We start from the raw sequence: 20,913 nt of genomic DNA, 5'->3' as shown, positions 1-20,913 counted from the left end.
GCATTTTTAGTTGTTTGCTTGAATTATATAACATGAATTTCCTTTTTTCTCTAGAATGATTAATCAAAATCTATTATCCAGTAAGAAGCTGAAATTAGTTAATGAAGTCCAATTCAACTTTAAAAAATACAGCTTCTTTCTTAATTTCAGTTTATTTTGGAAACATGAAATACTTCAACATTATGTGAATCATTTTTACAATTCTTACTTTCAGAGCAAATTCATGAAAATAAAATCATTAAACTTTCCAAAATCATATTGCATCTTCCAAATATATAAACCTAATTTTCATAAAAATAATATTATATTATCAGGAGAAAGAAAAAAACTCAAACTATACACAACATAGCTACAAGAGTGAGAAAATATGGTACCTAGACAGGAAATGGTTGTTAAGAGAAGGCATAAAACTATTTTTGAAAGAGAATTATGAGTGTTTATTTTATTAAAAAGTTGACATAGGTTATCTTTGGTGTTTATGACTTGCAAACTAAAGTATTTAATATTTAACAAGTTTAAATACAAGCAGCAGCAGTTTGGTAATCAAAAGGAATAATTTGAATCATCTCAGAAAAATAAATTTATTGTAATTAGGATATTTAGAATACGATTAAAACATTAGAAAGAAAATGTATTCACCTTTCTTGTCGTCAAAGTACAGAGTCTGTTGAGCTGGATTTGACCACTGGAGGGAGGTGTTATCATTTTGATCAACCCTGCAGGTCAAAATTGCAGTTCCGCCTTCAATAACGGTTACATTCTGTGTTAGTGGAAACTGCCCTTGGCTGCCTAAAAGGGGATTAAAGAAAATGTTGATTAAACGAAAGTCATAAAATGATTAACTGCCCAAGATCTCCACTGGCCTTAACTTCTCATGCAAAATAAAATTTAAAACAACCAAACAACAACAAAACTATATATTACAAAAGACAGAAAAATAATTGAAAATCCTCAGAGAACAACAGCAGTGACATATAATTAAGACTCCTTTGTACTCCCTACATGTTCTAGGAAACTTTTTTTGTCCTAGGCATACATAAAGATTTATATTCAAATGGTAATATTATAATTATTACTTTCCCTAGGCTTTGCATTAGCTAATATGGTACTAAACTTGGTCATTGTTGAAGATAAAGCACTGAAATAATTTTGGATGAGTTGAACTCTCTAAAACTGTAGAGGAAACATAAAATATTTCCCTGGTAGCTTTTATAATCCTGAATAAAGTTTTTGAAATATGGATACTCAAACTTTAGATTCAATTTCTGATAAAGGAAATAAAAAAAGAATCTCACTTAACTAGGTTTTCTTGTAGATTTAGCTCTTTTTAGAAATACAAAATGCATTGTGTAAAACAGTGGGAGTACTCTTTAAAAAGTGTAGAATATCCATTCAAATTTTAAATTATTAATCCTAGGTGATACAGGTTAATACTCTCCTTTGTTCCTTTCTGTAGTTTCTCGATTTTCTCCATGTAATACATAGTTCTTTTATAATCAGAAAAATACGTATTTTTAAATGACCCTTGTTAATTTGGATATCATCAGTATGTAATCAAGGTTTTGCTCTTCCTAAGCATTTTACTAATTTGTTAAAGTAATTCATGAAATAAATTTACTTAATAAGTGCACTTCTAATAGTTTAAACAAAATTTATGCACACGGATACATAATACATAAATTTCTCTTCAGCAAGATGATCTGAAGATAAACTCTGCTAAGTCTGATAACCATGATTGACATGGGTAAGAATGACTTTCTAGAACCAGGTTAAAATATTATTATGTAAGCAAGGTAGTTCATTAAGTCAAGGATAATTTACATATGCAAGAACACTATAATGACTTAATCACATCCATGAAATATATTTCCTTTTTCTTCTTTAGTTTTGTAATGATTCGATAATTACTACAAGCACCACTTGAGGTTATGCTGGAACTATTGGCATAAGAATCTTATTACCGGGGATTCCCGGGCCAGATGGCCAAATAGGAACAGCTCCGGTCTGCATCTCCCAGTGAGACCAAGGCAGAAGGTGGGTGATTTCTGCATTTCCAACCGAGGTACCCAGTTCATCTCATTGGGACTGGTTAGACAGTGGGTGCAGCCCATGGAGGGCAAGCAGAAGTAGGGTGGGGTGTCACCTCACCCAGGAAGTGCAATGGGTCAGGGAACTCCCTCCCCTAGACAAGAGAAGCTGCGAGGTCCTGTGCTGTGAGGGATGGTGCTATCTGGCCCAGATACTATGCTTTTCCCATGGTCTTTGCAACCCACAGACCAGGAGATTCCCTCAGGTGCCTATACCACAAGGGCCCGAAGTCTCAAGCACAAAACTGGGCGGCCATTTGGGCAGACACTGAGCTAGCTGCAGGAGTTGTTTTTTGTTTGTTTGTTTGTTTGTTTGGGTGTCCCAGTGGTGCCTGGAACTCCAGCAAGACAGAACTGTTCACTCCAATGGAAAGGGGGCTGAAGCCAGGGAGCCAAGTGGTCTTGCTCAGTGGATCCCACCCCCAGGGAGCCCAGCAAGCTAAAATCCACTGGCTAGAAATTCTCATTGCCAGCAGAGCAGTCTGAAGTCAACCTGGGATACTCAAGCTTCGTAGAGAGAGGGGTGTCTGCCATTACTGAGGCTTGAGTAGGCAGTTTTCCCCTCATAATATAAACAAAGCCTCCAGGAAGTTCAGACCAGGTGGAGCCCACTGCAGTGACAAAAATCCTCTGTTTCCAGACTGCCTCTCTAGATTCCTCCTCTCTGAGCAGGACATCCCTAAAAGAAAGGCAGCAGCCGTAGTCAGGGGCTTATAGATAAAACTTCCATCTTCCTGGGACAGAGCGCTTGGGGAAAGGGACGGCTGTGGGTGCAGCTTCAACAGACTTAAATGCTCCTGCCTGCTAGCTCTGAAGAGAGCAGCGGGTCTCCCAGCACAGTGCTCGAACTCTGCTAAGGGACAGATTGCCTCCTCAAGTGGGTCCCTGATACCCATGCCTCCTGAGGTGGAGACACCTCCCAGCAGTGGTTGACAGACACCTCATACAGGAGAGCTCCAGCTGGCATCTGGCAGGTACCCCTCTGGGATGAAGCTTCCAGAGGAAGGAGCAGGCAGCAATCTTTGCTGTTCTGCAGCCTCCGCTGGTAATACCCAGGAAAACAGGGTCTGGAGTGGACCACCAGCAAAATCCAGCAGCACATTAAAAAGCTTATCCACCACGATCAAGTCATTTCATCCTTGGGACGCAAGGCTGGTTCAACATACTCAAATCAATAAATATAATCCATCACATAAACAGAACCAATGACAAAAACCACATGATTATCTCAACAGATGCAGAAAAGGCCTTCAACGAAATTCAACACCCTTCATGCTAAAAACACTCAATAAACTAGGTATTGATGGAACGTATTTCAAAATAATAAGAGCTTCTTATGGCAAACCCACAGCCAATATCATAATGAATGGGCAAAAGCTGGAAGCATTCCCTTTGAAAACTGGCACAAGACAAGGATGGCCTCTTTCACCACTCCTATTCAACATAGTATTGGAAGTTCTAGCCAGAACAATCAGGCAAGAGAAAGAAATAAAGGGTATTCAAATAGGAAAAGAAAAAGTCAAATTATCTCTGTTTGCAGATGACATGATTGTATATTTAGAACACCCCATTGTCTAAGCCCAAAAACTCCTTAAGCTGATAAGCAACTTCAACAAAGTCTCAGGATACAAAATCAATGTGCAAAAATCACAGGCATTCCTACACACAATAATAGACAAACAGAGAGCCAAATAATGAGCAAACTCCCATTCACAATTGCTACAAAGAGAATAAAACACCTAGAAATACAACTTACAAGGGATGTGAAGGACCTCTTCAAAGAGAACTACAAACCACTGCTCAAAGAAATAAGAGGGGACACAAACAAATGGAAAAACATTCCATGCTCATGGATAGGAAGAATCAATATTGTGAAAATGGCCATACTGCCCAAAGTAATTTATAGATTCAATGCTATCCCCATCAAGCTACCATTGACTTTCTTCACAGAATTAGAAAAAAAAACTACTTTAAATTTCATATGGAACCAAAAAAGAGCCCATATAGCCAAGACAATCCTAAGCAAAAAGAACAAAGCTGGAGGCATCACGCTAACTGACTTAAAACTATACTACAAGGCTACAGTAACCAAAACAGCATGGTACTGGCACCAAAACAGAAATATAGAGCAATGGAAAAGAACAGAGGCCTCAGAAATAATGCCACACATCTACAACCATCTGATCTTTGACAAACGTGACAAAAACAAGCAATGGGGAAAGGATTCCCTATTTAATAAATGGTGTTGGGAAAACTGGCTAGCCATATGCAGAAAACTGAAACTGGACCCCTTCCTTACACCTTATACAAAAATTAACTCAAGATGGATTAAAGATTTAAACATTAAGACCTGAAACCGTAAACACCCTAGATGAAAACCTAGACAATATCATTCAGGACATAGGCATGGGCAAAGACTTCATGACTAACACAACAAAGCAATTGCAACAAAAGCCAAAATTAACAAATGGGATCTACTTAAACTAAAGAACTTCTACACAGAGAAAGAAACTATCATCAGAGTGAATAGGCAACCTATGGAGTGGGAGAAAATTTTTGCAATCTATCCATCTGACAAAGGTCTAATATCCTGAATCTACAAGGAACTTAAAGAAATTTACGAAAAAAAAAAACCCATCAAAAAGTGGGCAAAGGATATGAACAGACACTTCTCAAAAGAAGACATTTATGCATCCAATAAACATATGAAGAAAAAAGTTCATCATCACTGGTCATTAGAGAAATGCAAATCAAAACCACAATGAGATACTATCTCACGTCTGTTAGAATGGCAATCATTAAAAAGTCAGGAAACAACAGATGCTGGAAAGGATGTGGAGATACAGGCACGCTTTTACACTGTTGGTTGGAGTAGAAATTAGCTCAACCATTGAGGAAGGCAGTGTGGTAATTCCTCAAGGATCTAGAACTAGAAATACCATTTGACCCAGCAATCCCATTACTGGGTATATACCCAAAGGACTATAAATCATTCTGCTATAAAGACACATGCACATGCATGTTTACTGCAGCTGTATTCACAATAGCAAAGACTTGGAACCAACCCAAATGCCCATCAATGTTAGACTGGATAAAGAAAATGTGGCACATATACACCATGGAATACTATGCAGCCATAAAAAAGGATGAGTTCATGTCCTTTGCAGGGATATGGATGAATCTGGAAACCGTCATTCTCAGCAAACTAACAGAGAAACACAAAACCAAACACCACATGTTCTCACTCATAAGTGGGAGCTGAACAATGGAACATATGTATGGATACAAGGAGAGGAACATCACACACCAGGGCTTGTTGGGGTAGGGGGGTAAGGGGAGGGATAGCATTTGGAGAAATACTTAATGTAGATGATGGGTTGATAGGTGCAGCAAACCACCATGGCACATGTATATCTATGTAACAAACTTGCACGTTCTGCACCTGTATCCCAGAATTGAAGTTAAAAAAAAATTACAAAGTTCTAAAACTCAGATGGTTTCTATCCAAAAAATAACAAGTTTCCACCTAACTTTATAGAAGAGAATGTTTAATGCTATGTAACAAAAAGATTTTCCTAAAACTGGGCACTTCTGCTTTGGACAGGTAATTTTCTTTTCTTTTTCTTTTTCTTTTTTTTTTTTAAACGGATTCTTGCTCTCTTGCCAGGCTGGAGTGCAGTGGCATAATCTCGGCTCACTGCAACCTCTGCCTCCCGGGTTCAAGTGATTCTCTTGCCTCAGCCTCCCGAGTAGCTGGAACTACAGGTGCGTGCCACCACACCCAGTTAATTTTTGCATTTTTAGTAGAGACGGGGTTTCACCATGTTGGCCAGGATGGTCTTATCTCTTGACCTCGTGATACGCCCATCTCAGCCTCTTAAAGTGCTGGGATTACAGGCATGAGCCACCACAACTGGCCAGACAGGTAATTTTCTTATTGTGCAAATACAGGCCATTTGTGGTTCAATAAATAAAATGCTTGATAAGTGCTGTTCCCCCACGGAAAAAAAAAAAAAAAAAGAATCTTATTACCCAGAATCCTGTTGATTGGCACCATAAGAGAACATGAAGATTCTGAAGGGAAAAATTTCTTTCCAGACCTAAATGACACAAGCATAGAGGTTCGTGACCACCTTACAAAATTAAGCCTATCAAGTAAAAACTCTGATATCAGAAGCTTTGTCTCCTCAATGCCAACCTCTCAGAGTTGCCATCGCCCTGTAATTTTTAGGGTGGAGTTTTTGAATTGAGGTTAGAAAATGTCTGGAATAAATTCCTTGATAGTTGACTTGAAAGTCAACAGAAGCCAGAGTGGGATGTGTTTTGCCTTCAGCTCAGAGGTGACCTCTAGCAAGGTGACATGGAGAACTATCAATCTTGTGAAGTGAGGTGAGGCAAAAAATCACATCAGAGAAAACATGAAGTAAAACAGAAAGAAGAAATAATTACCAGAGATTAGGAGCTCACAAATATGAAGCTCCAAATGGTTTCAAAACACTTTTCTTGGGTCCCTGATATTGATATGATGCATAAATTGAGCAATCAGGGAGTTATTCTTTAAGCAATAAAAAGCACGCAACTGCTAATAAAAATATACATAGTTCAGCCCAGATGACATTTTGAAGATCAACCAGTACATAAATAAGACTGTTTGCTTCTTTAAAGAAGTGGAAAAAGAGCAGTGATGCTTGCGAAAATCTCATCCACTACATTTACAAAACAATTTTCAAAACATTCCCATAAGAAAATATCATCCTTCTCATTTCACAGATGGGCAAACTGACACTGGGAGGTGAAGTGATTTTTCCATGGTGAAACAAAGTCAATGAACCATTTGGAGTTTGTTCTGAAAGTTCAACATTTTTATTCTTATCTATTCACAAAGGCTTTATCCCTGTTTGTTTAAATGTAAATTAGACAACAATGAAAACAAATGAGTCATCATTTGAAACTTTAAACTGGAAATTTAAGATGTCAATACTAACTGTTCTTAAATATCTTACCTCTTGATAATGTATTTTTGATAACTAACTGTTCCTAAATATCTTCTTATTGATACCTTACTTTTATAATTTATTTTTTCTTACTGGCCCATAGAAGAAAGAAACTAATGTTTGTTAGAGTCCTCTACATGCCAGATATTTAATATACACTAGTTTACCTATACCTTGTTCTTCCAGTTTGGAGATTAGAATAGCTTCCCTCCATCTACTCCCCACGTGTATTCTGACTTTGAAGTATGACTTCAGTTCCCCAGGACCCGCAGCCTAAAATCCCTGCAGTCAAATAACTTAGTTTTTCCCAATACAGAGCAAGCTTCTGTAGAGAATCTCCTAATCCTAAATGCCCTTGGGATATGTGGTTTCCAAAATCAATTCAAAAGCTTTGTTGTAGATAGTCAAAAGTCTCAAAGCTATGAATTGCCTTTTACTTCTGATTTTAACCTGAAGAGAGCATGAGTTAGCTGCTACTTTTATCTTTTAACTCTTCATGGTTCAAGGTCTCCGTTCAATCTTAGAGTCTTTCCAAAGAAGTTACCAATTTTTCAAATTAACAAAATTAGTATGCTACCAGGTAACCATAATTAATAATAATATATTGTGTATTTCAGAATTGCCAAAATAATAGATTTTTAATGTTCTTACCACAAAAGTAATGGTTAAGTTGGTGAGGTGATGAATATGCTAATTAGCTTGATGGAATATTTTTGTAATGTTTGCATAGATCAAAAAATCACATTGTACTCCAAAAACATGCAAAATTATTATTTGTCAATTAAAATACATTTTTTAAAATTTAAAAATCTTGGCCTTAATTCAATAATTACATACATGACCTACTATATAGAGAACCTACTATGTGCCTTGCTTTGTATGAATCAACATTTGAAGGATGGGTAAAGAAAGAGAAGCTTACTAAGGAGTCTGCAAAGTAATTAGATACTTTAGGAGAGAGTGTAATGACCAGGAAGAAGACAGCCCAGATGGTACAGTATGGATCTTGTTTACCATCTACAAGGATTTTTAACATACATTGGTCATATCATCGAGACCTTATTTTAAAATAATACTGGGTCTGGCTAAGCTCACCACCATCCTAGATTTCAGAGGAGTCATTCTTATCAAACAAGCATATGACAGGATTTAAAAGAAACAAAACTTTCAGTTGGGAATCTTAGAAGCTGGCTACTTTTCCAAGCGAGTTACATTTATTATTTTCTTCCTCTCCTTCTAGTGTTTACTTCCTCTTATCATTCGTGTAAATATCTCTCTCCCTTACTTGATTCTAATCTCATTAAGGTTATAGTAACAGGGACATCTTACTTATCTTTTAATCAGCTACACTGTTTACCGTATTGTTTAGTAGATAGAAGCTCTCAAAAGGTGTTCATCATCTAAAGTAAATGCACCATCTTAAAACAATGGCTGGCATTTGCAGGGGCCATTTTGACAGTAGACTGACCAAGGTAACTTAAGTCTCATGCATTTGTTCATTGTCAAGATGGAAGGCCAAAAAGAAAGACTAATTCTTCACTGAGAAAATATGTGGAAAATTTAAATCATAAAAACCTTAAAGATCTATTAGTATCACATCTTAAGACTTTTTAAAATTATAAGTAAAATACATAAGGATTATATGTATGAAGATAAAACAGATGGTGATCCAGAACAGATATATCTGACTATTAAAACCCTAAAATAAGACCTGAAATGATAGGACTGTGCCATATTTATGCACCTTAAAGGGAAAAATAGGCATATAATTAACATTTTTTGAATATGAAGTATAAGCCCTACCTAAGCCTTTTTAGGTAGATGCACTTCTGTGATTCTGAAAGTATTTTACCTTCTCTTCCTTGTCCAATTTATCTTGCATCAACATCCATTTTAATAGAGGCTTTTCAGCGGCTAGGAAAATAAGGTAAATTCAATTCTGACTAAACAACTGTGATAAAAGCAAAACATAGTTTATAGTCAAACATGTCAAAGATGCATTTAGACTTTTTACACCTATTTTTAATAAGTGAATGAACATTAGAAATCCAAGTCAAAGCTTAATATTCTAGAGCTGGCTCACACCAGCTCCAGAGCATCAAGTAGGTGCAACTCGTCTCAATTCATGCTCAGTGACATAGGTTGGCAGCTTGAAACTGACCACAGAGGGTGTATTTTTACTAGGGAAGTTGGCAAACACCAGAACTCAATGATTTTCTCCATAGAGCATGTTGTTAAACATTTACAGCACACCTCTGAAACCCATCCTTGATATCTCTTTTTGGTGCTTCTGTGCATATTTTTAGCTTTTTCCCCATTCGCACCCACAATTCTTCCAATAAAAATCCTTCAAATAGGCTTCCTTTTTTCCTCTACTCTGTGAACAGTGATCTTGAATTGCTAGTTTTTCTTTGGCTGCCAAGTTTAGTTCTCTTTAACTAACACCAGTGGTTGAAAACCATTTAAGTTAGTTTCAGGAGTTATGCAGAAACAATGTTCTTAATTTATTGCCATGAAATACATTTCAATGAAGAGCAATAATTCAATATCCTGAAAAAATAACTCTCCTGGTCCTGTCTTTAAATAGCAGACTGAGTAGTTGCCATTATTCCTTCAGTGTTGCCATCTGTCATATACTTAGAGAAAGAATGGTCAAACTTTTTTTGAATACATTAGGAATTAACAAGCTCAGAATCAAGAGAACTGAGTCTTGACTCCTGTTGACCTCAGTTAGTTAAGAGCTGTCCCTCCCTCAAATGTTTCGTCGTGCCTTCACTGTCTAACCACCAAGAATCCAGCACACTATCACATAGGACATAAAGAAGAAAATTCTAAGATTATGGCCACTCTTACCTCTGTGATAGGCTATGATGTGACCTTAGAGCATAAAAGCAATAAGCGAAGTAGTAAAAGGAGATCTTTGAAATAAGTATTGTTGAAAGAGACTAGGATGATGCATGTTTTAACATTGATCCCAAAGCATCACTCTGCTTTCGAAAATAACATCATTCAAGCCTTGCTATCTCTTGATTGGATGATGAGTGGTGGCAATGGTTTTCTCTATCTCTCTTCCTGTGCTAAAGATTAAATATGGCCATAGCAGTGGATCAGTGCACACTGCACATGAGTGCTTGCTCTCTAAGAGCAATAATCACTCAAGATATACCTAGACAGACAGGCAGAGGTTGAGGCTTTGCACGTTTGAGAGGAAGTGAGTTAGTTGCTAGTTTTGAAGGGTTAATGATCAAATTTTGTGAGCTATTTAAGAGGAAATTAAGTCTTCTCACTATTTTTTAGTTCCTAAAAATGAGCAAAACTTTTTCAAAGGAAGAACCAGATTTAAAACAGTGAAGAGGAACAAACAAAAAACAAGACATTAAGAGTATTTAAGACACAATTTTTCAATAATAAACTATGAAAGTCTCATGAGATAAACAATACCAAGTATTTTGACCCTTCATTTTGACATATATTTGTCCTTAGTGAAAACTGTCAAGTTAATCTACAAAATTAATTAATTCAACAGAGACATAGACACCTGAATCAAATAGCATACATCATGTTTTGGTTGTTTTTAAAATATTTTTGTGTTCTCTCAAGAACTTCATTTAACAAAAATACTGTTCTTATATTAAGGTCCTCTTATATCTTTGTTGTGAAAACACAAATGCTAAATGGATCAGGAGATACAAAATAAGTTAACAGTTCTTAAACATAACACTCAACTGGCCGGCGCGGTGGCTCATGCCTGTAGTCCCAGCACTTTGGGAGGCCGAGGTGGGCGTATCATGAGGTCAGGAGATCGAGATCATCCGGGCTAACATGGTGAAACCCTGTATCTACTAAAAACTAGAAAAAATTAGCCGGGTGTGGTGGAGGGCGCCTGTAGTCCCAGCTACTCGGGAGGCTGAGGCAGGAGAATGGCGTGAACCCGGGAGGTGGAGCTTGCAGTGAGCCAAGTTCGTGCCACTGCACTCCAGCCTTGGCGACAAAGTGAGACTCCATCTCAAAAAACAAACAAACAAACAAACAAAAAACTCAACAAGAAATGATGAAAGAGGCAACACATGTTTAAATGAAGTACAATGCTCGCCTACTATTCTTTAAGTTTTTCCCAACTATTTTCAGCTTTTTTTGTTTTCTCTCTCTTTCTTTCTTTCTTTCTCTCTCTCTCTCTCCTCCTCTCTCTCTCTCCGTCATCTGTTCCATCAACTGGTAAGGGGTATTTATACAAAGAACCTGTGTCTTAGAAAGTTCAAGATCATTCTTGTTGCCTAAATTAGAGTCTAAAAATATATCTAAATGCACACATAGCATGCTATTACTTCCACTAAATTACTGAAGGCATTCTAAACAAATAACCTTCTAATGTGAAAGTTGTGGCTCAGTAGTTGTGTGGACTGAAGCACATATTGCATTCTAAAGCCTATTGGACTGAAAAGCACAAATGTCATTAAGGCTGGCTTATAATTCTCCAGAGAAGTGCAATGAATGCTCTATCATGTGAGATAGGAAATTAGAGGAAAAATTAAGACTGATAACTAAGTGCAAAATGTTTCCACTTTTGGAATGCCCCTCTGTTCTTTCAAATACTTAGAATTCTGTAGTCATTTTTAAAAATCATTTTATTGCAGCTTTTAGGTTTGTCTGAAAGACTTTAAGTTGTCTGCTGTCCTAGGCAACCACATAATATTTTATTTTTCTTTGATTCTACTTCATCCATTTGAATTCAGCCTGCCTTTTAGAGTACAACACCTGGTATCCACCTTCTGTGCCACCACTCTGCCCAGCCACTGTGGAGCATGGCCATCAGTCTGGTGCCACTTGCCAGTTTCCATAGAGACAGGACATACTTTGGAGATCTGTATTCCATTGCAATTGCCAGACCAAGGCAGGGAAGAAACAAAGCTGGCGGGCAGTGGGTCTTGCAAGGCCAGAAAAGGTTGGAAGGGCTTTCGCCTCCTGATATCAGAGTGTAACAGTGCCAAATTGGCAGGTTCAGCCCTTACAATCCTGTAGACCGAATCCTGGTGTTCACTATGGCCATCGTGAGCAGTCCATTCTGCTACCAACTCTGGGAGCAGAAACTCTTGTGTACCCAAAACTTGGCCCTAGTTCTTTGTTGGCTTCTGATCCATGACAAAAGCCTCTTTCAGATTTACAGTGGCTCCCACAGCTCCTGACCCAGAGAATTATAATTCTCCTGTAGAAATTTCACCTCTCTTTTTTCCAGAATGTGATAATAGTTTTCTAGGCCGCTCATAGCAGACCAGGGAACTTATGGGATAATCCCTGGATTGTTTCTAGTTTACCTACAAGTACTTGTGAGTAGGTGACCCAGATAACACATAACATTATACCAAAACTAGCTACCATGTGCTGTGTCTATGACAGGACTTATATTTAGAATAAATTCTTGATTATCAGGATCAGAGCCAGCTGTGGAGAAATTTGTAATGTAGGTGAAACATAACATCATTGTCTTCCCCTCCATTTCAAAAATGTTTTGCATGATTGTGATATCTCAGCTTTCTTTATTATAATATACCCAGCACAGTTATTATTTCTACATAAAATGCATTTTTCTAATTTCTCCCATTAGTTCTGTTTTACTCAGCCATATCACTAAAGTTTTTCTTAATTTACAAAATCCCAAACTTCAGAGAGCACTTAGAAAATCCTAGGAAACTTTATTTAAAGGATGCTTTGTGTTCTTACCTAGTGGCTGCATTGCTTTAGCATGTCTTAAAACATTATCGGATTTTTAAAGTTCTCAACACTTTTTTGACTTGTATCTGTACAAAGTCAATTCTTTCTATTCTTAGCTTTTCTGCTTATTACCCTGCCAAAATGCAAAATGAACACAAACTTGTTTACACACCATGCAATTAGTCAAATAGAATAAATACGAATATATGGCTTTATAACAAAAATAGATTTTTGAAATAAAGACTTTATATTTTGTTTTTATTAATTTATCCATATTTAATTCACTCCATAAAATGTTCGCTGTTTTCTCAAAAATTCAAATCATAGTTTATTGAATGAACACATGATTTTTCAGGGAAAAAGTGAACTTGATGAGTTGTTCACATTTATATTCACCAGGCTACTTTTGTTCCTCTACAAATGTATCTTCAAATATTGTAATGTGGAAGAATCCAAAGCAAAGGAAAGAATTTCAAAATGAAAAGAAATTGTATGTCTCTCAAGGCAATATAAAAGAATAAGAGGGTTTTAAAATGATTTCTGTGATTTTAAAACAGGCTTACATGGTAATTATTATGTATACATAAAGTTATTTGATCTTTCTAGAATATTATTTTCAGGTTGAATGAGAAAGATCTAGAACTGACTAGCTTTACTTGCTAACTGATGAACATTTGAGAGGCAGCCTTCCAGAGAAAAGAAATTTATGACCACAATCACAGTCTGGTTCATAGTGAAGCTCAATCATGTTACTAAATTCTAAATTGAGATGTCAAACTGGAGGAAATATCCTGCAAAGGAACACACAGATGGTAGGACTCTTCTGGAGACAGGGTGAGGAATATAGTGCTGAGCGTACAATAATCAATTTTCTGGAGGCAATTGACTGGGTGGGACATAACTGTTTAAAATTGAAGTCCCTGGGAAAAACTTCAATCTGAGGCTCAAAAAAGGGAAATGATATATGTATATATTTATTTCATCCAGCAGGTCTTAGAAGGTTGATATAGTAAAGAAAGTCACTAATAATACTGAATCATAATATATTTTTTAAATTACATAAGTTCAATAAAAATTGAAATTCCTAATAACACTTCTAGAAGCAAATGAAATGACAAAAATCTAAGAAAGTAAGGCAAGTATCATTAAAAACCTTATTTCAAACATACAATTTTTTCAAATATGTGAATATATAAAATATGACTATCCAAAAAAGATAAATATTATAAGGAAAGTCATGAATTGAGAAGACACTAGGACTTCAATCTGGTTTTCATGTTGGTTTTTCCTAATTCCAAATGAAAAAAAAAATTATTCAAACTCAAATCGATTGTTTCCTGACTTGTTGTTGCTAGTGATTTGACTTACTGTATGTATATTTTCACATTATTTTTATTTTGGATTGCACCTGTTATATGCATACTCTGGAAGCATAAAATTATATTGATTATTATCTAAATTGCTTCTACATTAATATTCTTTTTCTGTATTCTTCTCTGTAAAAAGTTAAAATAATTGCATTGGTGCACTAAATAGTTATTTATGTAAAATAGCTACATAGATGTCTGTTTGGATTCTAACTCGTTAAATTACAGAATGTAATAAGAAATTTCAAAATGGCATAGCTATAAGATATGTGTAAGAGAAAGTGATATCCAACATATGCATATGTCACTTAATAGTGTATAATTTCAGTTTATATTATTGATATGAACTATAAATATAACAATGTTTTCTGAAATTGCTTTTACATTTTTAGTGGATTTTACTGATAAAATATACCTCAATGACATTAGTTTATTCAACAAATGTATGTTTTATACCAGAACAGGATTCCCATAGTATGTGTTGGGAAAACAACTGTGAACAGCTAGAAATGATTCTTGCCCACCCAGAACTAACAGCCTAAGGAAAGTAAAAACAAAAAAGCACAGATAAATAAACACTTAGTTAAACAGCGAGTAAGAGCCAGCCATTTAAAAATAGCCTGAGGTCAAGAATGTTAGAGACCAGGGCCAGTATTCCAAAAAGTAAATCAGCTAACGCAAAAGTCCCGAGCTAGAGGCAGGAAATAGGTCAGCTGTTGAAAGAACTGAAAAATATCAATAGGACTGGCACACAACAGACAACAATGGTATAGCCCAAGATGAGGCAGAAAAGAAGTTCAAGGCCAGATCATGCAGGACTTGTTAGGTTATAATCAGGAGCTTACATTTATTCTACATGCAACGGCAAGACATTGAAAGAAGTGATATGACTCATTTACATTATCAGAAAATACTGTTTTCTAATTACCGCTGACCCTTGAACAAGATGGGTTTGAACTGCACAGGATCATTTATACAGGGATATATTTCAAACAAATACAGGCTGAACATATGGTACTTGCAGGATGAGAAACCCACATATATGGAAGGCCAACTTTTAATATAAGCAGGTTCCACTGAGCCAACTGTGGGACTTGAGTATGCCTGGATTTTGGTATAGTCAGGGGTTCTGGAACCAATACCCCTTGGACACCAAGGAATGACTTAATCATGATCCCTAAGTCAAGCATTTTTAACCTTGAAGATGAATCATTGTAAAAATTGTGTTTACAACCAAGTACCTCATTGAGAAAATATTAAAGAATCCATTAAATTCTGGGATAATTGATTTGTAGAGGTGACAAATTTCGTGATTTTAAATTTTACACTGCAAAATACTTCCTATTAAATGGAGACCCATCTTTTACTGGCTTGAGTTTGTATAAAACAGGATTGTTATCCATATGCTCACATCCTCCTCACTCTTTGATGAAAAACATGTCCTTTACTTCCACTCTAAAATGTCATTGGCTTGGTAAGTTCCTTGTTATTAATGATGCTGGTGATTTATTTCATTGCTTGCTTATAAAATGCAATAGTTATTTGGGAGAAAAGAAAATATTTCTGGTAATCAACCTACTATGGGTGTAAATATTATATTTAAAACAGTTTTCTTTTTCAAATATATATTTCTTTGAATAACAATACTATGCTTTCAAATGAATACGTTCCCAGCAGACTACAAAAATGCAGTAACACAAAATTTAAGTTTTTCCCCTGTGAAATATAAACTTTATAAATACAACTTCTCCTTTGACTAATATCATAGAAATAATTTTCTTTTCCAAAACCAGAATTTTTGTCCCCAAAGTAACCATTGATATATGAATGTGAGACATGCATAAAGCTCTTGATAGCAGAGGTATACATATACATAATATTTCATTCTCTGACAGACATAAGATACTGCCTTAGACATGGTGGGCACATATTTTTGAACACACAAACATTATGTTCAAATGATAGTACCTTAATTATTTAAGTGTTGATCAATATGTAGTAACATAGAAATAAACTTGGAATATTCCCTAACGAACAAACTATCTTTTTTAAAAACAATGTAAAATAACACAGTGGTTAAAAGGATGTGTTTTCCACTGTTTGATCATTTCTGAATGCACAAATATTTCATTAATGTTGATTTCACCCATCTTGTCCATGTTTACATGCTTTGATGTTCAAGCCCTTTGTAGTGCCACATTAGATCTAGGGGAACATTACCCTATGAGAGTTTAGTGGAAACTGTTGTGGGAACATATTAAAATGAAACTTGGTACTTTGTATAGATTTCTACAGATATATCTGCTAAAGGAATTATACTTCTGATAAAGCAAACTGAGAATTAATACTATCTTTTTGTATCCTTTTTTGGGATTACTACATTTTTAATTTGTTCATTAGAAAATTATAATGAAGAGTTTTTAATTTAAAGTATTAAACTTGAATAAAGATTAAGGTGAAAGTTTAAAAATCTTTAATTATTTAAATTTATGAATGCAGATTCTGGAGAATAGTTGCAAAATGATAGCTGGAAAAAATACATTCACAGCAAAGCCAATGGTCACTTCACTATAATGTTGGGAGGAAAGGGCTAATAACGAATCATTGACCTTTCCTCTAGTATCTGGAACTCCTAAGCAGTTTCCTCTTGGTTGAATCACCTTTGCAATTCAAATAATTCATAGATTTGTACTGGATCCAAAATAAATGATAACTGAGGAAGTTGCTATGTACTAGGCTAAGTGCCTGCATGCTATTGTTGAGATTGTTCATTGCATAATAAATTATCAGTAGTGATTAGATTTAGTTGTACAAGAAAATGGAAGCTGATGGAAGAATTCCGAATAGCCGGTGTGACTAGCAAGACAAAAATGCTTGAATAGACTCTAAAGATGGAAGTTTCCCTGAGCTGAGGTCGCTCATGCTAACTCAGTCTAATCTTTAGTACAAATGGCTATTACGCACTTTCAGAAGCATTTCAAGGAGTCCCAGGGCCTCTGCTAGCTGTTGACATTCTGTTGTATCACCTGTCTTATGACTTTCAGGTAAACTTGGTATTGGATAAAAGTTGGTGTGTTTCATGGATATTATTGTATCCATGAAACCTAGAATTGTGCTACTATGCTAGCAAAGTGGGCACCGCAACTACAATATTCAGATGAACACAAAATCAAATTTCTGCATAGTATATCTGCTGAGGTTCAGGCTATTCTGATAATTCCAATAACAGATTAGTCTCATTATTCATGCTTAAAATTGTACTTATTTGTCTTATTTCCTAAAGAAGTAGAAATGCAAGTACAAACTGAACCCAAAATTAGTGCATAAAAGAAATAATAAAGATCAGAGCAGAAATAAATGAATCTGACACTAAAAAATATAAAAGATGAACAAAATGTAAAGTTGGATTTTTGAAAAGATAAAATTGACCAACCTTTAGCCAGACTGAGGAAAACAGAAAAAAGACCCAAGTAAATGAAATCAGAGATGAAAAATGATACATTACAACTAATACTACAGAAATTCAAAGAATCATTAGAGTTTATTATGTTAACTATATGCCAATAAATTGGAAAACACAGAAGAAATGGACAGATTCCTAGACACATACAACCTACTAAGATTGAATCATGAAGAAATACAAAATCTGAAAAGATTAATGAAAAGTAACAAGATAGAAGCCTCAATAAAATGTCTCTTGTAGAAAAACCCAGAGCCTGACGTCTTCACTGCCAAATTCTACAAATATTTAAAGAACTAATGCCAATTCTATTTAAACTATTTCAAAAAATCAAGGAGCAGGGAATACTTCTAAACTCATCCTATGAAATCAGTATTACCCTGATACCAAAACCAGGCAGAAACACACACACAAAAGTGAAAACTACAGGCTAATATCTCTGATGAACATAGATGCAAAAATCCATATCAGATTAGAACTAAATAAGTTACAACATGAATTCTGTGTACACTTTGTGCAACAATAGATTTTCATTTCAATGGGCTAGTCTCATATGTTTTAACAGATGTGAAACCAAACATGTGTGTTATGATAGGTAGATAGATGATAGATAGATAGATAGATAGATAGATAGATGATAGATAGATAGATAGATAGATAATATATTTAGATCTCTTTCTCTCTTCTCAGCTACACTGTCATATTAATAATACCTGATTCTTATTGCTCAAATTTAGATATAAACTGAGTGTTGTATTTCTAAAATCAGTCCATTAAAAAAAATTTCAACTACATTGTCATCACTAAAATTCCTCTTTCAAAGAAGTTATAATAAAAAAATTAGCCTTATTGCTTTATAGCAATCCCCTGCTTATAATTTTAAAAATTGATCCATATGTTCTTCCAGTGACTTAGTTGTTACTAAAAACTTTAATAAATAAATCATTGGAAGCTACAGATTTTTCAAATTAAGGGCATTGAATAGAATTAGCCAAAGATACAGAGGACAACTGCAGGAAATTCCAAGTGTTCTGGAATTCCAAGTGTTATTGGGAGCAAGATGGGAATAAAGGTACACTTTTGAATACAACTATTACTTTTGAAATGACAAATGTGTGTGTGTGCAGTTTGTGTGAGATAGCGTGCATGCACGTGTGCATGAGAGAGAGAGAGAGAGATCAATAGTTATATTTAGTAACAATTTATTAAGCTCACATTTGAGGCTGTAATTTCAAGTCCCATTGTTAAAATCATTGATCAGCTGATCTTAAAGTGACCTACAAAGATGATCGTCTTTAAAAAAAATGTGGTGCATATTTTTCTGACAAATATTTTCTCACCAAAGAGAAACAATAACCAACTTCTCAAGTTTGAGGGTCAAATATCTCTAAGCAAAGTTCTAAATGCCTAGAATTCATCATTAATCAAATTAATGATAAGATAATCCAGTAAACTCTGCTATTTGTTACAGTTTGAATTTCATCAGTACCAAACTCATAATTTATAATACCATGATAGCTACTTAAAAATATATAATGCTTATTTAATGAGGAGATTTTGGCATGTAATGCACTTCTTTCGTTTTTTTTCTGGAATTAGCTTGTGTAGCTCCAGGACACAGGAAATATGGATTCATATGGCAGGGTTGATAAGTGTCAACTCTCCCTACTGACTTGGGCCAGCAAGCTGCTGATGAATCCAGCAGATGTTTCTACTGTCTGGACCAGTGGGAACCTTATGGACCCTTTTTCCTTCATCTCCTCCCAGGAGCAAATGTTATCACAGCAGAAACTTGGACATACGCCAAATAAGAAGCAGAAGTATTGGTGAGAAGTAAGGCGTACACTTATCTATAAATAGTGGTCATCAGTGGTTTGAGTTGACTGTTAAGCTGTTTTAATGGCTTATTTTTGTGCATTTGCTACTTCACTTAACTAAATCTTATAAACTCTGCTGTTCTTACATAAGGGTTTTATCTTAAGTATATAAATCTAATCCTTGATTATGCTAGTTGTTTCAAGATAAAAACAAAAAAGTGTCTGAATATATGAAGTAAGAAAACTGGTTATTTCTTACTTCTTTTCTTACATGAATAGAAAAACTACCTAGTCATCAACTTTCATATTACCAGAGTAAATTTACATTTTGTTTATGTACTAATATTGGGCCCTGTTTTGATAAAAATTTCTAAGACAAAAATAATTTAAAATTTAAGCGTTGCACTGTTTACTGAATATCATTCTTGTTGAGTTGAGTTTTAAATGTACTTTTGGAAGAATGCAATCTGATTAAATTAAACGTAGCTGTTCCTTCTCTCTTCTTTAATCTCCCTACCCTCGATTACGTTGACCCAGGGGAGTGCCTATGACTTTTGTAAGACTTGGTTTTATTACCTATGTGCAAATTCTGTATTCTAAAATTCTGTATTGTTTCTAGGCAAGTTTTCTCCTCTAAGCAATACATTAATTTAAGGAAAGAAAGAAAGATTCAAAAGAAATGGAATATATTTCTTTTTTCTTTTTCTTTTTTTCTTTTTTTTTTTTTTGAGACAGAGTCTCATGCTGTTGCCCAGGCTGCAGTATAGCGGCAAGATCTTGGCTCACTGCAACCTCCACCTCCTGGGTTCAAGCGATTCTCCTGCCTCAGCCTCCAGAGTAGCTGGGATTACAGGCTAATTTTTGTATTTTTAGTAGAGACGGAGTTTCACCATGTTAGCCAGGATGGTCTCGATCTCCTGACCTCGTGATCCGCCCACCTCAGCCTCCCTAAGTGCTGGGATTACAGACATGAGCCACCTCACCTGGCAAGAAATGGAGTGTATTTCTTAGCCTCTGAAACTATGTATTTCCTTCATTCATTATAGCATAGTAGATATATTTCCTGTTGACAAAATAATTAAAAAGTTAACGGAAAAAAAGAACAGAGATCACTTAATGTTTGTTAATTTCCTTCTATTCTAACATTATTTATTGAACACCTACTATGAGTAAACCACATTAAATTCAAATGAAAAGAAATAGCAAAGTGCATAAGCACAAATACATAGTATAATAATTGATAGAAGTTGTTTTAATAAAGTCAGCATCAAGAATGTTCTATTATACACTCAATCAACTCCAAATCCACTAAGTGGCTGCTGGGCAAAAGCCTTGTTTTCATTTGTTTCCATGATTACTTTGGAAAGGGCATGTCGTTTTGAGCAAAGTAGCAAAGCATAAGTAGCTAAAAAATGTTGGCAGTATTTCAAAATGCTTCCTGTGCATAACATTTACAATAGGTGTGTTTAGAAAAGACAC

The 20,913-nt window shown here is 35.4% G+C and overlaps 1 protein-coding gene across 6 annotated transcripts in view; it reads right to left on the bottom strand.

Moving 5' to 3' along the window:
* The window catches only part of CADM2 (cell adhesion molecule 2), a 1,121,146-nt gene that overhangs the window by 277,873 nt on the left and 822,360 nt on the right, over positions 1 to 20,913 (bottom strand). For all 6 annotated transcript variants that reach the window (XM_024245141.3, XM_054551669.2, XM_063721866.1 and 3 more), the window contains one exon: positions 640 to 789. In XM_024245141.3, the coding sequence (XP_024100909.2) occupies positions 640 to 789 (150 nt within the window). The remainder of the gene's footprint in view (positions 1 to 639; positions 790 to 20,913) is intronic.

This window comes from Pongo abelii, chromosome 2, assembly GCF_028885655.2.
Source record: "Pongo abelii isolate AG06213 chromosome 2, NHGRI_mPonAbe1-v2.0_pri, whole genome shotgun sequence".
Lineage (NCBI taxonomy): Eukaryota > Metazoa > Chordata > Mammalia > Primates > Hominidae > Pongo > Pongo abelii.
Note: the sequence above shows the minus strand (reverse complement) of the source record. Positions and strands in the feature narration are given on the sequence as shown.